Source organism: Anas acuta, chromosome 28 (assembly GCF_963932015.1).
Source record: "Anas acuta chromosome 28, bAnaAcu1.1, whole genome shotgun sequence".
Taxonomy (NCBI): domain Eukaryota; kingdom Metazoa; phylum Chordata; class Aves; order Anseriformes; family Anatidae; genus Anas; species Anas acuta.
In genome coordinates, this window is record NC_089006.1 from 3,112,837 (window position 1) to 3,129,275 (window position 16,439).

General features: G+C 71.8%; 2 protein-coding genes across 13 annotated transcripts; both read left to right on the top strand.

The window, feature by feature from the left end:
• The first annotated feature begins 256 nt into the window (after positions 1–256).
• On the top strand, positions 257–8,912 carry ADAM15 (ADAM metallopeptidase domain 15). 12 transcript variants are annotated; one of them, XM_068663147.1, is made up of 25 exons: positions 258–502; positions 1,519–1,622; positions 2,361–2,437; positions 2,832–2,910; positions 3,004–3,080; positions 3,165–3,345; positions 3,422–3,484; positions 3,561–3,629; positions 3,730–3,899; positions 3,990–4,074; positions 4,141–4,289; positions 4,379–4,556; positions 4,708–4,800; positions 4,926–5,121; positions 5,191–5,299; positions 5,369–5,519; positions 5,596–5,673; positions 5,747–5,861; positions 5,969–6,107; positions 6,449–6,502; positions 6,770–6,875; positions 7,436–7,507; positions 7,835–7,906; positions 8,043–8,164; positions 8,756–8,912. In XM_068663147.1, the coding sequence occupies exons 1-25, from the start codon at positions 430–432 to the stop codon at positions 8,796–8,798; spliced, it is 2,655 nt and encodes an 884-aa protein (XP_068519248.1). In that variant the 5' UTR covers positions 258–429; the 3' UTR covers positions 8,799–8,912. The 12 variants fall into 12 exon arrangements, 10 of the variants coding, with proteins under 10 accessions (XP_068519252.1, XP_068519256.1, XP_068519255.1 ...); XM_068663150.1 differs by lacking the exon at positions 7,436–7,507; XM_068663149.1 differs by lacking the exon at positions 6,449–6,502.
• A 2,474-nt stretch (positions 8,913–11,386) lies between these two features.
• EFNA4 (ephrin A4) lies at positions 11,387–16,224 on the top strand. Its single transcript, XM_068662953.1, has 6 exons — positions 11,387–11,564; positions 14,008–14,300; positions 15,167–15,235; positions 15,347–15,406; positions 15,486–15,751; positions 15,859–16,224. Exons 1-5 carry the CDS (start codon positions 11,452–11,454, stop codon positions 15,578–15,580), a joined length of 630 nt encoding a protein of 209 aa, XP_068519054.1. The 5' UTR covers positions 11,387–11,451; the 3' UTR covers positions 15,581–15,751; positions 15,859–16,224.
• Positions 16,225–16,439: the final 215 nt, after the last annotated feature.

Here is a 16,439-nt window from a genome sequence, read left to right on the forward strand (position 1 = left end):
GGGACGATGAAGCCGGGGGTCCCAGCCCACGGCACGCTGCAGGTGGGGACCCTGCTGCGCACCGGCACCAAAAGCGGGGGGCTCTCCGGAACACCGGGCAGCCACACCGAGCTCCCCGGCGCGCCCGCTGCCGCCGCTGCGCGGAGCCCCGGAGCCGCGAGCCGAGGCGGAGCCGCCGCCGTCCCCCGGGCACCGGCCGGAGCTGGGCGTCGCCGGCGGAGCGGTGGCGGCGGGCGGAGCCGGGCGGCGGCGGGCAGGAAGTTCCTCCTCCCGGGCCGGGCCGGGCCGCTGCCGGCGGAGGCGGTGGCGGTGCAATGCGCACCGGGAGCACCGGCGGGGGCGGCCGCGCCGGCTCAGCTCGGGAGCCGCCAGCCCGGGGCCGCGGCAGCCCGCACCGGCTCCGGGACGGGCCCCGGTGCCGGCAGGGCGATGGCACGGGCGCTGCTCCTCGCCCTAGGGGTGCTGCTCGCCGCCGCTACCGGGGCGCACGGGAGAGGCGCAGGTGAGCGGGGACCGGGAACCGGGGACCGGGACCGGGCGCGGCGGGGTCCGGCGGCGGGCACCGGGCTCTCTGCCTCCTCTTCATCATCATCATCATCATCATCTTCCTCCTCCTTCTCCTCATCTTCCTCCTCCCCCTCCTCCCCGCGGTACCCGGGAGCTGCCGTACGCAGGGGGCTCGGCGTTGTCCGTGCCGGGCGGGGGGGCTCGTCCCGGTTGGGACCGGCTGCCGCGTCACCTCCCCGGCCGTGTGTCACCAGCCGGGGCCGGGCCGTCCGTCTGTCCGGCCGTCCGTCTGTCCCTCCCCCGCCAACCCCTCCCGGGGGGGCTCCCCGAGGTCTCCACTCGGTGCCAGCGGGCACTCGGCATCGCTCGGGGACCGCCGGCCCCCGGGGGCGAGAGGGGCTGCGGCAAAAGGGAAAGGGACATGGGGGAGGCTGTCACAGCCTCGGGAGATTTTGGGGACAACGCCACAGCCCGGGTGTGGAGGGGTCCAGCCCTCGCCCGGGGTGTCGGGGCGGTGGGGATGGGGGCGTGCAGGTGTCCTGCCGTGTCCCCAGGCTGTGCCCAGAGCCCTCTCGGAGGGTGGGGAAGCGTCGTGGGGAGCTGCAGGGGTGAGGGACACTGAGTCAGCTGGGGCCAGGCCTCCCCGGTCCCCGAGTGGGTTGTACGGGGCGGCTCGGTGCCGGCAGCTGACGTAAGAGCTGGCAGGAGACCCCAGGAAACCCACCCCACCCGGCCCGGGGCGTGCTGCGATGTGGGGCCACGGCCTCCTTCGTGACCCCACTTGCCACGTCCCGGCTGCAGGTGCCACGTCCAGGCACCTCCAAGGCTCGGTGCCCTGGTCCCTTGGGACCGGTGACACTCGGGGGCTTCACCCAGTGGCAAACTGGGAGCTGCTGGGGTGAGCCTGGGAGCACCGGCTCCTGTTCCCCACCCTCCTGCCCATGCTGGGGGGGTGGGACATGGACTGTGCTGGGTGACCGAGCTGTGACAGTGGCTCTGGGCCCTGCGCAGGTGACAGCTGGCAGCAGCACCCTGCAGAGCTGGGACACTACTGGCACGTGACGCCGTGGGTCCTGCGGGGTGAGCGCCCGCTCCGCCTGGAGGAGGCGATGCAGGTGAGCCCCCCCCACCTCCCTGGGGTGCCCGTGCCACGTGGGTGTTTGCCTGGCTCGTGACAGGGGGATTTCGGTGGGGTGGGGGCTGCCTGTGGCCTCGCCACATCCCCCTGCACTCTTCCTGGTGCAGGAAACCCAGCATCCGAGTGCCCCCGACCCCAAATCCCCCAAGGGACCGAGCACCTGGAGCCTCCGGGCGCAGCTGCTCAGCCCGGAGGTCAGCGGGGAAGGGTCCGGTGGGGTGTGGGAGGGGGTTTGCTGTCCCCTTCTCCCCTCCTCTCCCGGTGCTGGGAGGGACCCTAGCAGGTCCTGGCACCCACCGTGCGCCCAGCACCCCTCCTGGCCGGGGCGGAAGGGCCCAGCCCACCCCATGGCCGTTGGGAGTCTCTCCAGCGTTTCCGCCGCCGCACCAGGCAGGAAGCGAGGGGGGCGGCCGGGGGGGGCTGGGGGTGGTGGCAGTGGCTCCGTCCGACACCCCCGTCCCCGCACAATGTGCTGCCGAGGGAGGGACGCTTCCTGCGCGGCGTGAGGGCGGGGGCCGGGGAGCACGGGGGGATCCCTTCCGCCCCTCCCTGGTGGGCACGCGCCAGGCTCGGGCGGGTCCCCGGCCCTGCTGGCACCCAGCTGGGGGACGAGGCATTTCGGAGGGCATGTAGGAATGGGGTGGGATGGGTGGCGATGGGTCCTTGGGGTGGGTCCTTGGGGTGGGGGTCCCGCTGTGACCGCTGCCTGTCGCAGGGGGGGTTCCCCAGCCGGCTGCAGGTGGTGCTGGAGCTGGAGGGAGCGCAGCTGGTGCTGGAGCTGGAGCAAAACTGGTGAGGGGGGGGCTGGCGGGGGCAGGGCGGGGGTGGGAGGAGTGGGGTGGAGGTCCCACGGGCCCCGTCTCCATTTGTGGTTTGTGTGGGGTGGGGGTCCCGTATCCCCTGTGGAGGGTGCAGGGTGGGGGATCCAAGGGCCCCATCCCCACCCATGACGCATGTGGGTGAGGGTCCCGTCTACTTCCATGGTGTGTGCAGGGTGGGGGTCCCATGAGCCCCGTCCCAATCTGTTATCCATATGGGGTGGGGGGCTGGGGTTGTTGTCTCCATCCACGGACACGGAGCAGGATGAGGGGGGGGGGATGCCGGGGGCCCTGTTTCTGTCTGCGGTGTGCTCGGAGCAGGGCGAGCTGGGGGACCCTGGCTTGGGGCTGACACACTCCTCCGGCAGGGATCTGGTGCTGGGCACCGGGGCGCTGCTCTACTACCTGCCCAACGGCACGCGGGTGGTGCAGGAGACCAGCAGGCAGGTAGGACCTGGGTGCCCTGCGTCCCCGAGCCCTCCCCGTCCCCAGAGGGCCCCCAGCACGGGGCCAGCCCCTAAACCCCGCTCTCTGCTGCAGGAGCACTGCTGCTACCGGGGGAACGTGCGAGGTTTCCCCAGCTCCTGGGCCAGCCTCTGTGCCTGCTCCGGACTCAGGTGAGCCCCCAGCCCCGGTGGTCCCCGAGCCCGGGTTGTGCTGTGCCGCTGACGCCTGGTCCCCTCCTGGTCCCCTCCTTGCAGTGGCCATTTCCGAGTGGCAGAGAACAGGAGCTACGGGCTGGAGCCGGACACCAGCGGCCCCCCGGGGAGCCACATCTTGTACCGGCTGCGGGAGGTCCGGCTGGCACCGAGGGCCTGTGGGCAGGGACCCCCAGAGCCTCCCCCGGTGGAGGTGGAGACGGAGCCGCCCCGGCTGCAGAGGGTAAGGTGGCCCTGGGGTCCTCCCCCACCAGAGCAGGGGCCCCTCGCTGCTGCCCTGACCCATTTTTGTCCCCCAGGGCAAGCGGTCGGTGGCGGAGCCGCGGTTTGTGGAGCTGGTGATGGTGCTGGACCACGCTGCGGTGAGTGCAGGACGGGTGGGCGCCCGGTGCCGGGGGCTGCCCCCTCCCCTGCTGATGCCCTTCCCTGCACCCGCAGTTCCAGAACTACCCCGACCTGAACCGTGCCCGCACCCGGACCCTGGAAATCGCCAACCAGGTGGACACGGTGAGTTGAGCCGGGCCCCTGCCACGCCATCTGTGTGTCCTCGTGTCATCCCCTTGCTGCCGCGGGGGTCCCTGACCCCCCCCCCCTCTGTGCACCCCAGTTCTTCCAGCCTCTGGGCGTGCGCGTGGCCTTGGTGGCGGTGGAGGTGTGGAGCGAGGGCGACAGGTTCGAGGTGGGGCGCAGTGCCCGGGCCACGCTGGAGCGGTTCCTGCGGTGGCGCCAGGAGGAGCTGCTGCCCCGGCTGCCCCACGACAACGCGCAGCTCCTCACGTGAGTGACGGGGATGGGGACAAGGGGACAGGGAGGGGGCAGGGTGCGCAGGCGGTGTCAGCCCCGCTGAGGCTCGTGCTCTCTCCCCAGGGGCTCCAGCTTTGATGACGTCGCGGTGGGGATGTCGGTCCAAGCCTCCATGTGCTCGCCCACGCGCTCCGGGGGGGTCAGCATGGTCAGTACCCCCGTGTCCCTCTGTCCCCCTGCTGCCCCCCCACCCTGAGCCCCTGCTGTCCCACAGGACTACTCGGTCAGCGTCCTCGTCATCGCCTCCACTGTGGCCCATCAGCTGGGACACAGCCTGGGCATGGGCCACGACGGCGTCGGGCGCTTCTGCGAGTGCAGCAACCTCTACCACGACCACGGCTGCATCATGGACTTGCCCACGGGGTGAGAGCCGCAAGGGGGGCTCTGGGAGAGGGTGGGAGGGTGGCAGGTGCCCCCCTGCCCTCCTCACTGTCCCCTCTGTGTCCCCGCAGGCTCACACCCGGCTTGAGCTTCAGCAACTGCAGCCAGCAGGACCTGGAGCGCAGCCTGGGGCAGGGGCTGGGCTGGTGCCTCTTCAACGTGCCCGAGCCCCAGCAGCTGGCCGAGAGCCCCCGCTGCGGGAACCGCTTCCTGGAGCCGGGCGAGGGCTGCGACTGCGGCCTCAGCCTGGTACGGGGGCACGGGGGGCACCGGCTGAGCCCCAGCTGCCCTTGTCCTGGCTTAAATCTGTACCCAGGAGCTGCGCGTCCCGGCCCCGCTGTGGGTCTGGGGTGGCAGCGAGGGGTCCCACCGTGTGCTCACCACAGTCCTGTGCCCGCAGGAGTGCACCGACCCCTGCTGCAACAGCAGCACCTGCCAGCTGGTGCCCGGAGCGCAGTGTGCCACGGGGGACACCTGCTGCCACGACTGCCAGGTACCTGGGGAGGGGTCTGGGACCACCACCCGCCTCCCAGCCCCTCTGTAGGGATGGTTTTTCTTGGGGTGCCACCCCTGGGGGCGCAGTGGGATCCCTGCCCGTCTGACTTCGCCCCTCTGCAGCTGCGCCGTGCGGGACATCTGTGCCGGGAGCCTCTGGGGGAGTGCGACCTGCCCGAGTTCTGTGATGGGGTCTCACCTCACTGCCCACCCAACGCCTTCCTGCAGGACGGGCAGCCCTGCGCTGGGGGGCGGGCGCGCTGCTACGGCGGCGCCTGTGCCACCTACGAGGGGCAGTGCCAGCAGCTCCTGGGGCCAGGTACGGCGGGGACAGCGCGGGGATGGTGGCCTGGTGTGGGGGGCTTGGGCTCACTTCTTCCTGCCGCAGGTGCCAGCCCTGTCTCCAGCTCCTGCATGGCCTCCCTGAACGCGAAAGGGGACGAACGTGGGCACTGCGGGCAGCTCGCCAATGGCTCCTACGTCGCCTGTGCCCAGCAGTGAGTGCTGGCCTCATTTTTGCTGTCCCCACCTACGCTGTCCACACCCCTGACCCTTGGTCTCCGCAGGGATGCCGGCTGCGGGAGGCTGCAGTGCCGGCGTGGCGGTGCCCGTGGGGGCCGAGCGGAGAGCTCCTGCCAGGGAACCACGCTGCCCGGGGTCGAGGACGTGAGCGATGCAGCCATGGTGCTGCCCGGCACAGCCTGCGGCCCCGGGAAGGTGAGCGTGAGGGCTGGGGGGGGGTGCCGGGGGCGTTCTCCGTGCCCACGGGTCCTGACGCCGTGTCCCACCCCAGGTGTGCCTCCAGCACCAGTGCCAGGACGTCTCGGTGCTGGGCGACCAGCAGTGCCGGAGCAAGTGCCACGGGCACGGGGTGAGCTGTGGGACTGCAGGGGACGCGGGGGCTGCCAGCAGCTGGGGGCTGAGGCTCGGTGTCACCCACCCAGGTGTGCAACAACCACGGGCACTGCCACTGCGAGCCGGGCTGGGCGCCCCCCACCTGCGAGAGCCCCGGAGCGGGGGGCAGCCAGGACAGCGGCCCCGCCGCCACGCTGGAGCGAGGTGAGGACACGAGCTTTGGGGGGGGAGCAGCGGGGAAGAGAATGGGGCTTTGTGCTGCCCGAGGCGGCGCGGGGCACAGCCGGGCACTGACGTGTGGCTCTTGGCAGGGGGGAGCGCTCTGCCCACCGCCCTGCTGCTGAGCGCGCTGCTGGGGCTGGCGCTGGTGCTGGGGCTGTGCTGCGCGCGCCGCGCCGGGCTGCACAAACACCTCTGCCAGCTGGGCAAGGGGACGTCGTGCCAGTACAGGTGAGCGCCAGGGGTAAGCACCGGGGGCGGCCGCCCAGCCGTGGCCGTGCACACGCGTGTGGCTGCACGTCGCGGGGCTGCCTGCGTGCACGTGGGCACGCGCGCGTGGCTGTGGGGGGGAGCGGGGCGCGTGGGCTTGCATGAGCGTGTCCGTGAGCAGGTGACCGAGCCGTGTCTGTGCACGTCCCCCCCGGCAAAAGTAGTGGACCCCGTTGCACTTCGTCGTCCCATGTCACTGCGGTTCCTCCCCCTGCCCTCCCCACCTCTCCACCGCGCTGCAGGCGAGCCCCAGCCCCCCGGGCTGAGCCCCCCGGGCTGAGCCCCGACTCTTCTCCCCACAGCGCTGAGACCCGGGTCCGATTCCTGGGTCCAGAAGCCCCAGACGGCTGGAGCGGGTAACGTCACTGCCGGAGCCTGGGTCTGGGGGCTGTCCCTGAGCCGTCCTGCTTCGCAAGGCGTCCGGTGCTGCGATCTTCCCTTGGCAGTGCCCTTGGGGTGTGGGGACGGCCCCGGGCTCGGGGGCGCAGGGTGTCGCATCCTCCGGTGCCGAGGGGTTCGTTTTTCTTCGGCTTCTGCTTGGTGTTGGTGTCGCTTGGTTGTCGTGTGGGGTCCCCCCCAAGGGCCAGGAGCGAGCGGGGCCTGATCCTGCCTCTCCCCTGCAGGATCTCGCAGCCGGAGCCCCCCTTGGCCGGGCAGGGCCCCCCGCAGCGCCCCCGGCCCCCGCAGTGGCGCCAGGCCACGGAGCTGCAGGTCATGCACAGCAGCAAGGTGAGAGGCGGGGGGCTGCAGGGGGGGGAGGATTGGGGACGTCACCCCGACGGGCACCGGCCTCCCTGGGGAGGGGGCTGCCGTTGCCGTGGTTATGGGCTGTGCCGCCAGCCTGCGGTGCGGTTGCCTTGGGTACGGGGTTTTTGTACGGCTGTTGCTGAGGAGATGCCCGGCGGGGAGCAGCTCGGAGCGTCCCTGCTGCCCGCGGCCTCCTGGGGCTTCATGCTTCGGCTCCGTGACTCCCCGAGCCTGGCACAGCCCGGCACAGCCCCCGGCTGCTGTCCTGGTGTCCCCGTGCCTGGCACGCTGTCCCTGTGCCCATGGGGGCTGCAGGCAGGGCCCCCGTGCACGGTCCCACAGCCTGGGCTCCGTGCCTGGCTAGGGGCTGCGGTGGCCACCGTGGAGCGGGGCTGAGCCCCGGATCCCCCTGCTTGTAGGGTGGGGTGGGGGGGTCTCCGCTTTGCTGGGTCGGGGGGGTCTCTGCATGCTGCACGGCTTGCCCCAGCCCCGTGCACGGCTGCATGGCGTGCCTGCCCTCCGCCGCCTCTCTCTTTCTGCAGCCGGCTGTCCCGGCCCGGCCCGATCCTCCTGCGCGGCCTCTCCCGCCCGACCCTCTAACCAAGGCCTCCCAGGTAACGCCCTGGCTGGGGTGGGGGTCCCCGGGCCCCCCCTTTCTCTCTGCCCTCCTCTGCCACTGCTGCATGCGTCTGTGCATGACCTCAGGGGCTCGGCCTCCGGGGCAGAGGCTGGGGCTCAGCACCCAGGCGAGCTGTGCCCCCCACCCCGCACCCACCGCCCCCGGGGGCTGGCACCCCCCCGTGCCACAAGCCCCGATCCCCCCACCCCACAACCTGTACACCCACCCTTCCCATACCTCAGAGCCTTGCCCTGTGAGGCTCTGCCCTGTGCCCCCCCCTGCTCGCCAGGCTGCGCTCACTGTCCCTGCTCTTTCTGCCCAGGCCCCCCCCTCGGACAGGCCGCCCCCCCCCACCCGCCCGCTGCCTGCGGACCCCGTGGCGCCAGGCACTCAGGTAACGGCAGCACGGCGGCACCTGGCAGGACAGCGGCCCCCTGCTCCCCCTGGGGCAGGGGAGGTGGTTGGGCCCCCCCCAGCCTCCCGGGGGGGTCGCTCCATACCGCAGCTTTGACGCCCCCGTTCCCCCGCAGACCCCAGGTCCTGCCAAGCCCCCCCCGCCTCGCCGGCCCCTGCCCTCGGACCCCCCGGGGCCTTCACTGCCGCGCAGCGAGAGCCCCCCCGGCCACCCCCACGTCACCGTCATCCCTTCCAGGTGAGTGGGGGGGGCAGGATTTTTTAATTTTTTTGGGGGGGGGAGAGGGTAAACTGGGGGGCTGCAGGCAGTTTTGGGGGGGGTAGTAGGGATTGTAGTAGTGGGGGGGGGGGTGTAGGGACTGTAGTGTGGGGGCTGTAAGGACTGGGGGGGGCTGCAGGGACTGTGGTAGTGGGGGGGGCACAGAGACTGTAGCAGTGGGGGGGGGCTGTAGGGACTAGGGGGGAGCTGCAGGCAGTTTTGGGGGGGCTGTAGGGACTGTAGTGCTGCGGGGGGCTGCAGGGACTTGTAGTGGGGGGGGGCTGTAGGGGTTATAGTGCGGGGGCTGCAGGGACTATAGTGGTGGGGGCTATAGGAGGGGCTGCAGGAACTGGGGGAGGACTTGGGGGGCTGTAGGGACTATATGGGGGGGGCTTCAGGGGCTTTTTGGGGGGCTGTTGGGGGGCTATAGGGAGCATGGGGGGGCTGTAAGGGGAGGCTCAGAGGCTGAAGGCAGTGAGGTGGGGCTGGGGGTGGCAGTGGGGCACAAGGGGTGCTCTGGGGGGGGCCCTCGCCGCACCCCCCTCCTCACCGCCCCTTTCCCCTCCCCAGGCCGGCGCCGCCGCCCCCCGCGGGCACCCCCCGGGAGGCCTGAGCAGGGCCGGGATCGCCGCTGGAGCTGCCAGGCCGGGTGGGGGGGGCGGGGAGCTCGGGGGGGCCTCGCCGCCCGCTTGTCGCCGCCGGGCCAATAAAGGGGCCGTGAGCCTGCCTCCGTGCTGCCTCCGGGGCACCGGGAGGGGGGGGACGGGGAACGGCACCGGGGGGGGCTCCGGGACTACAACTCCCGGCAGCGCTCGCGGCCCCCCCCCCCCCCGGAGCGGCCGCGGTACCGGAAAGGGCGCCGGGGGCCGCCAGCGCCGCCTGGCGGGGGGGGGGGGGGGGAACCGGGGTGAGGGGGGAGCATCGGGGTGCAGCTGCAGTACGGGGGGGGGCCGCCGGTGCTCCTCTGGGTACCCCCCCGGTCTTGCTCTGGGTCCCCCCGCGCTTCTGGGGGGCCATGGGGGGGTTGAAGGGGCGGGCAAGGGCCCAGATAGGGTCTCGGGGGTCTGCACTGGGGGGGGTCGGGGGGGCGCCCCCGGCCACTCGGCCCTGAGGGTTTGTGCCCCCGGGGGGAGTGGAGGGAGGGGGGGGCAGCAGGAGGGACCCCCTGAAGCTCAAAGGGGTCACCCCGCCCCCCACCCCCCCCAGGCTGTAGCCCCAAAACCCAGCTGCACCCACCGAGGGAGGGGGCGTCCCCCTCTCCTGAGCCCCCCCCCACAGTGCCACGTCCAGCTCTGGGCCCCCAGCACGAGGTGGGTGCGGGGCTGGGGGCTGCAGCCCCTCTCCTGGGAGGGGGCAGCCTGGGGAAGGCTCCGGGGAGGCCCCCCCTGCAGCCTTCCCGTACACAAAGGGGGCTGCGAGGAACCAGGGGGGCCTTGAGGTCCCCCCCCACCCCAACCCAGGGCTCTGCGGGGTGCCCTGGGCACGCAGCCGCAGGCGTGAGCAGGAGCTGACCCCTGTGTGCAAACACACGGACAGGAGCTGGCCCTGGGGGTGCACACGTGCAGGAGCTGCAACGTGCACAGGCACACGTGTGCAGGGGCAGCCCCCGTGCAAGCACACGCGTGTGCAGGGGCAGCTGATGTGCAGAGATGCATGTGCAGGAGCAGCCCATGTGTAAACACACATGTGTGTATGAGTAGTCCACGTGCAGACACACGCATGTGCAGGAGCAGCCAATGTGCAGATACATGCGTGTGCAAGACCAGCCCACGTGTGAGCATGCGTGTGCAAGACCAGCCCATGTGCAGGCACACGTGCACAGGACCAGCCCGTGTGCAGACACACTTGTGCAAGACCAGCCCATGTGTGAACACACGTGTGTGTAAGACCAGCCCGTGTGCAGACACACGCGTGTGCAGGAGCTGCCCCGGGTGCAGGACCAGCACCGGACCCCTCTGGGCGAGCAGCACCGGGTGCTGGTGGCCCCAGCTCCCAGCGCACTTGGCTGCAGCCGGGGTGCCCCAGGCCACCAGTACCAGTGCAGGGGGGGGATCGGTTCTGGGCCCTTCTGGTCAGCACTGGTCTTGGTGCAGTCAGTACTGGGAGCACTGGGAGAGTCTGTTGGGGCTGGGGGTGGGGATGCCAAGTCAGTACAGGAGGGGGCAGGCCCAGTCCCAGTCGGTACTGGGGATATTGGGCCAGTGCCAGTCGGTACCAGGGATGCCCAGGGCAGCGGTCCCAGTCCCAGTCGGTACTGGGGATGCCGGGCCAGTGCCGGGGTCAGCAGTCCCAGTCCCAGTTGGTACTGGGGATGCTGGGTTGGTGCCAGTCAGTACTGGGGATGCTGAGCCAGTGCTGGGGGTGGTGGTCCCAGTCCTGGTCAGTACTGGGGATGCCAGGCTGGTGCCGGGGACAGTGGTTCCAGTCACGATTGGTACCAGGGACACTGGGGGCAGTGGTCCCAGTCCTGATCGGTACCAGGGATGCCAGGTTGGTGCCACCTGGTTCCAGGGATGCTGGGGGCAGTGGTCCCAGTCCCAATTGGTACTGGGGATGCTGGGGGTGGTGGTCCCAGTCCCAATCGATACTGGGGATGCTGGGCCAGTACCGGGGGCAGCAGTCCCACTCCCAGTTACTACTGGGGATGCTGGGCTGGTGCCAGTTGGTACTGAGGAGAGTGGTCCCAGTCCTGATCAAAACTGGGGATGCCAAGGGTGGTGGTCCCAGTCCTGGTCGGTACTGGGGATGCTGTGCCGGTGTCGGGGACGGTGGTCCCAGTCCTGATCGGTACCAGGGATGCCAGGTCGGTGCTGCCCGGTTCCGGGGATGCCGGGGACAGTGGTCCCAGCCCCGATCGGTACCGGGGATGCTGGGCCAGTGCCAGTCGGTACCGGGGATGCCAGGCTGGTGCCGGGGGCGGTGGTCCCAGTCCCAATCGGTACTGGGGATGCTGGGCCAGTCCCGGTCGGTACCGGAGATGCTGGGGGCGGTGGTCCCAGCCCCGATCGGTTCCGGGGATGCCGTGCCGGTGCCGGTCGGTACCGGGGATGCCGTGCCGGTGGCGGGGTGCCGGTGCCGCCCCCCCCTCTCCAAAGGGTTAATGGCACTCGGGGAAGTTGCCGGGCGGCGGCGCAGCGCGGATTGGCCCGAAGTTGTCGGGGCGGGGCGGGCCTGGCCGGGCCGGGCCGTGCCGTGCCGGGCCGCCCCCGGCCCCCGCCCCCGGCCGCCGCCGCCGCCGCCGCCCCCCGCCCGCCGCCGGCGGAGCCATGCGCCCCGCGCCGCTGCTCGGGCTCCTGCTCTGGGCGCCGCTGCTCTGGGCACCGCCGCCGCCGGTGCGCGGCCTCCGACACGGCGTCCACTGGAACGGGAGCAACCCCAGGTAGCGCCGCCGCACCGGGGCGGCCCGGGCCGCCCGCCTTTGTGTGCGCCGGGCAGCGCGGCCGAGCCCGGGCGAGGCACCGGGAGCGCCACCGGGAGCGGCACCGGGAGCGCCACCGGCCCCGAGCCCGCGCGGCGCCGCCGCTGCTCGGCACCTGGGCGCGGGGCCGCGCCGACGGGAGGGGCGCGGGACCGGGGCGGCGGGACCCCAGGGCGAGGCGGAGCCGGTGGGCACCGAGCCACACCGCGCATCCCCGCTGGGCGCCGAGCCCCGGCTGGCACCGAGTCCTTCGGGCGGCACCGAGCCACCGGGCACCTCGGGGTGCCACCGAGCCCCGGGCACCTCCAGTGCCACCAAGACCCAGGTGGCACCGAGCCATCGGGCACCTCTGGTGGCACCGGGCACTCCCAGGTGACAGCAAGCCTTTGGGCACCACCGGCTGACACCGAGCCCTGGGTGCTACCAAGCCCGTGGGCACCCCTGGGTGGCACCGTGCCCCCGGTGGCGTTGGGCATCCTATGCTGGCACCGAGCCCCTGGTGGCAGCGAGCCCTGGGTGTCCCCAGCCTGCCAGCCACCCCTGGGCAGCACCAAGCCCCCCACCCTCGGTGGGGCATCCTCAGGTGGCACCAAACTGGTCACCAGCTCTGGGCATCGTGCTGGTGGGCGCAGAGCCCGGCATCGCCCCCCTGGCCGGGGGTGCCGCCCGCGTCTCTGCCATCATCCCTGGGCTGGGGTCCAGCCCCGCGCTCGCCTCAAACCCATCTCCCCCTCCCGGCCTCCTCCATTTTAGGCAGTTCCAGGCTCGGGGCTGCTCTGGGCACTGGAGGAGGGGAGAGTGCAGGGGGCAGGGTCAGAGCGCTGTGCGGGGGGCCCTGGGGCCGCGCTGCCCCGTGGGGGGCTCCAGCCTGTGGAGCCAGGTTGGGGCAGGTGGGCGCACACCGGGGCAGGGTTTGGGGCACCAATTTGGGTGTGGGGAGCTGTGGATGCAGGAGGTGGGCACCAAAGCCCACAGGCACCCCGTGATGGAGGAGGGGGGTTGCTCAGCACGGGGTTGGGGTGCTGGGCGCCCATCTGCAGGGTCAGGGTGTGCGCCCTGGCCCCCGGGAGCCCTCAGCCCTGCCTGGGCTCGTCCTGGCCAGCGTAGCCCAGCGGGAGCAGCCCGGCTGATGCTCTGAGTCAGCTGGGGGCCCACGCCTGGTCCTGTCCTCGAAGAGCCCCCGGCTTGGGGGGGGGCTCACAGAGGCCTGAGCCTCCCAGCCCCGACAGCGCTGCCGGCCCGGTGATTAATGCACCAGGCTCTGCCACAGCTGCCAAAAATCTGAGCCTGGTGTAAACACTGCCCTGGCCGGGCACTGGGGCAGGAGGAGGGGGGCCCTGCTGGCTGGGGGGGACTCCCCGCTGGCCCTGCTGGGCCAGAAGTGGCCCCAGAGATGGGGCAGCACCACTGGGTTGGCTGCAGCAAGTGGGAGATGGGACCTCTGGGCTGTGCTGGTCCCCACATCCATCCCACCCCATCAGGCTGGTAAAGAGTGCGGGGCAGCACCCGGTCCCAGGTGCTGGCTCCACGTCCCCGTCCTTGTCCCCAGGAGTCCCCCGTCCCACCACGGCTCTGCCAGCACGGCCAGGGCTCTGCCTGCTGCCAGCTCGACGCCCAGCCCCGGGCTTGCCCTGGTTGCAGCAGGATCTGGCCGGGGGGAGACGTGGGCGCAGGGTGGGGGCTGCCACCCTGCTGGGGTGGGGATGGGGAGAGGGGCTCCTGCTGCATCTCCCGCCCCGGGCTGGCAGGACCGAGCGTGTGCACACGTGTGTGCGTGTCTGCATGTGTGTGTGCACACGTGTGTGTGTCTGCAGAGGTGTCTGCTCCACCCTGGCCTGGCTGCACAAGCTGTTTGCACAGGCGTGAGCTCATGCCGCGTCGCTGCGTGCCTGCCTGCGCAGGTACCTGGGCTGTGCCCCCTCCCCTGCCCATCCCCGGGCTGGGTTTGCACAGCTGGGGGAGCCCCTCTTTGGGGACAGAGCCCCCCCCCCCGCCAACCCCGCCAGCTGCCCCATTGCAGGGCCAGCAAGCAGCACTCGGGGCCACCCCCCGTCGGGGTGTCACCGCCGATCAGCGCTGGGGGCCGTGAGGCTGCTGCCTGGGGCGAGGGGCTTTGTGCCCCGGCCCCTGGCCCCGGCCCGCGTGGTCGGGTTCCTGCGGGCCAGCCCCGGCCCCCCAGCTGCAGCCGCTGAGCCCATTCAGCTCCATCGGGCTGCAGCTAATCGGAGCTGATGCCTGTTTGTTTGGAGAGGCCGGGTGCCCGGTAGCTGTTTCAACAAAAGCCTGGCCACCCGCTCTGCCGGGGCGAGGAGTGGGGCCGAGCGGAGCAGCACGGGGCGGGGGGCGTCTCTCCCTGGTGGACCCCCTGGTGCCCACTCCCCAGCTCCCCCCCCCTGCCTGGCAGGTTCCTGCGGGACGACTACACCATCCAGGTGTCCATCAATGACTACCTGGACATCTACTGCCCGCACTACGAGGGGGCTGTGCCCGCCGGCCGGGCAGAGACGTTCACGCTCTTCATGGTGGACCGGGAGGGCTACCGCGGCTGCTACGAGACCCCCGGGGCCTTCAAACGCTGGGAGTGCAACCAGCCCCAAGCGCCCTTCGGGCCCGTCCGCTTCTCGGAGAAGATCCAGCGCTTCACCCCCTTCTCGCTCGGCTTCGAGTTCCAGCCGGGGGAGACCTACTACTACATCTGTGAGTGCCCGTGACGGGGGCTGGGGGCACCCCCAGGGCTCTGGGGGCACCCGGGTTGGGGTGCGTGGGGGCTGGTGTGCGCTGGGGGCTGCATGCGGTTGTAGCGGGGTGCAGCCGGGCTTGGGGTGCAGCGGGGGTCTGGCTGCCCCCAGGGGTGGGGTGCCTGGGGGGGTCCCAGCTGTGCCTGGGGTCTGGGTGCAAATGGGGTTGTGGCGCATGGGAGGTGGGGGTGCAATGGGTCGGGGTGCACTGGGGGTCTGGGTGCAGTGGGTGGGGGTCTGGCTGCACCCATACAACCAGGACTGGGGCACATGGGGAGGTTGGGGTGTAGCAGTGGTCTGCATGGAACTGGGGTTGGAGCATGCTGGGGGGCAGGATGCAATCGGGGTTGGGGAGAAATTTTGGGGGAGGGGGTGTCTGAATGCGCCCGGGGGTCTGGATGTGATCAGGACTGGGGCACACGGGAGGGTGCAGCGATTGCACCTGGGGGTGTGCATGCAACCAGGGCTGGGGGGGCTCCGGCTGTACCCAGAGCTCTGGCTGCGTGAGGGCTCAGGGCATGGGGGGGGGGGTCTGGGGGCCCCCAGGGTGGGGGTGCACCATGACTTTGGATGCAGCCAGAGGTGCGGGAGGGGTGTGGGAGGCGTCTGGGCACCCCGGGGGCGAGGCGCACGGAGAAGCGGGGCTGTGCGCGGGGGTCTGGATGGGGGGGGGGGGGGGATTCACGCCCCTCATTCCGCCGGGAGGGGGCGCGCCAGGCCCGGCTCTGGCCCGGCCCGGCCCGTCGGGGAGCCCCGGGGCTCCCGTCCAGGGCGGCGGTGCCGGTGCCGGTGCCCGCGGCAGCTGCTGACCCCCCCTCTGCCCAGCCGTGCCCAGCCCCGAGAGCGCCGGGCGCTGCCTGAAGCTGCGCGTCTCCGTCTGCTGCAGAGCCACCAGTGAGTCCGCGGGGGGGCTGCTGGGGGGCACTGGTTTGCACTGGGGCTCGGGGAGGCGCGCACTGGTGCCGGGGGGCACCGGCTCTCTGACACCCTCTGGGTTTGTTCCAGCGCCGGAGCCGGTGACGGAGGTTCCCAATTCCCAGCCCCGTGGGCGAGGGACCCCCGACGGTGAGTACGAGGTGGGGTTGAGGTGGGGGCCCCCCGGGCCACCTCGCGCTGACCTCTGCTCCTGCTCCTGCCCCTGCAGACGCGGGGACGCCCCGGGACACCGCGGCCCCGGCCCTGCCACAGCGCCGTGCCCAGTGCCTGGCTCTTACGCTCCTCGCCCTGCTCTGGATCTGACCCCGCAGCGCTGCCCGCGGCGGGGACACGGGCTCCTCCGCCACGCTGGCCGCTTGCGAACGTTTTTCTCCTGCCACTGTCCCACCGAGCCCGTGGGGCAGCCCTGGGTCACAACTCTCCTGCCAACCCCCTGCCGAGCTGAGCTGGGGGCCAGGGGCTCCCGGCTGGAAGGTGAGGGGGTCCCGGGGGTCTCCCTGGGCCAGGCAGCTCCGCAGCCCCTGGAGCTGCGCCCCTCGGCTGTGCCACGGCGTCTCCTGACGGCGCTTTCTCCTTCCTAGGGGCACTGCTTCCCTGCCAGCATCCCCGCGCGCCGGCCCCGACAGCCGCCCTGCCCCGGCGCTGTGGGCTCCCTGCAGCTCCTTGGACGCCTGCTCTGCCCCAGGGCCGTCTCCTCATCTTGTGCCTTCCCCCATGGACCCCCTGCTGCGGGGGGCCGGGGACCCCCAAGCCCTGGAGCAGGGCGACAGCTCCTCCGGGCGCTGGATGGAGGCAGGCGCCCGGCCCCTCCGCTCGCCTTGTCCTCCAGCGAGGACACCGATCTGTCTTCTGCGAAGACGCCCTCCTCCTCCGTGCGGTTCCAGTCCGTACGGTTTGGTTTTAACCCCTGGTAGTGACTGAGCCGAGTAATACAGTATTTGCAAGACCGCCGTGCCCTCGGGCTCTGTGCCGCGGCCCCTGTCCCCGCGGGGTGCTGGGGTGTCCGCCTCGCAGCCTTCGCCGCAACCTTTCAGGCTGGGGGGGGAGGGGGGGGCTTTAATTGCAGCGATTGATATTGAGACATCAGCTCATGTGACAGGGAGAGCTTTAATTACAGATCAGCCGCCTGCAATTAGTGCCGGGTGGCAGGGCCCGGCGCCGG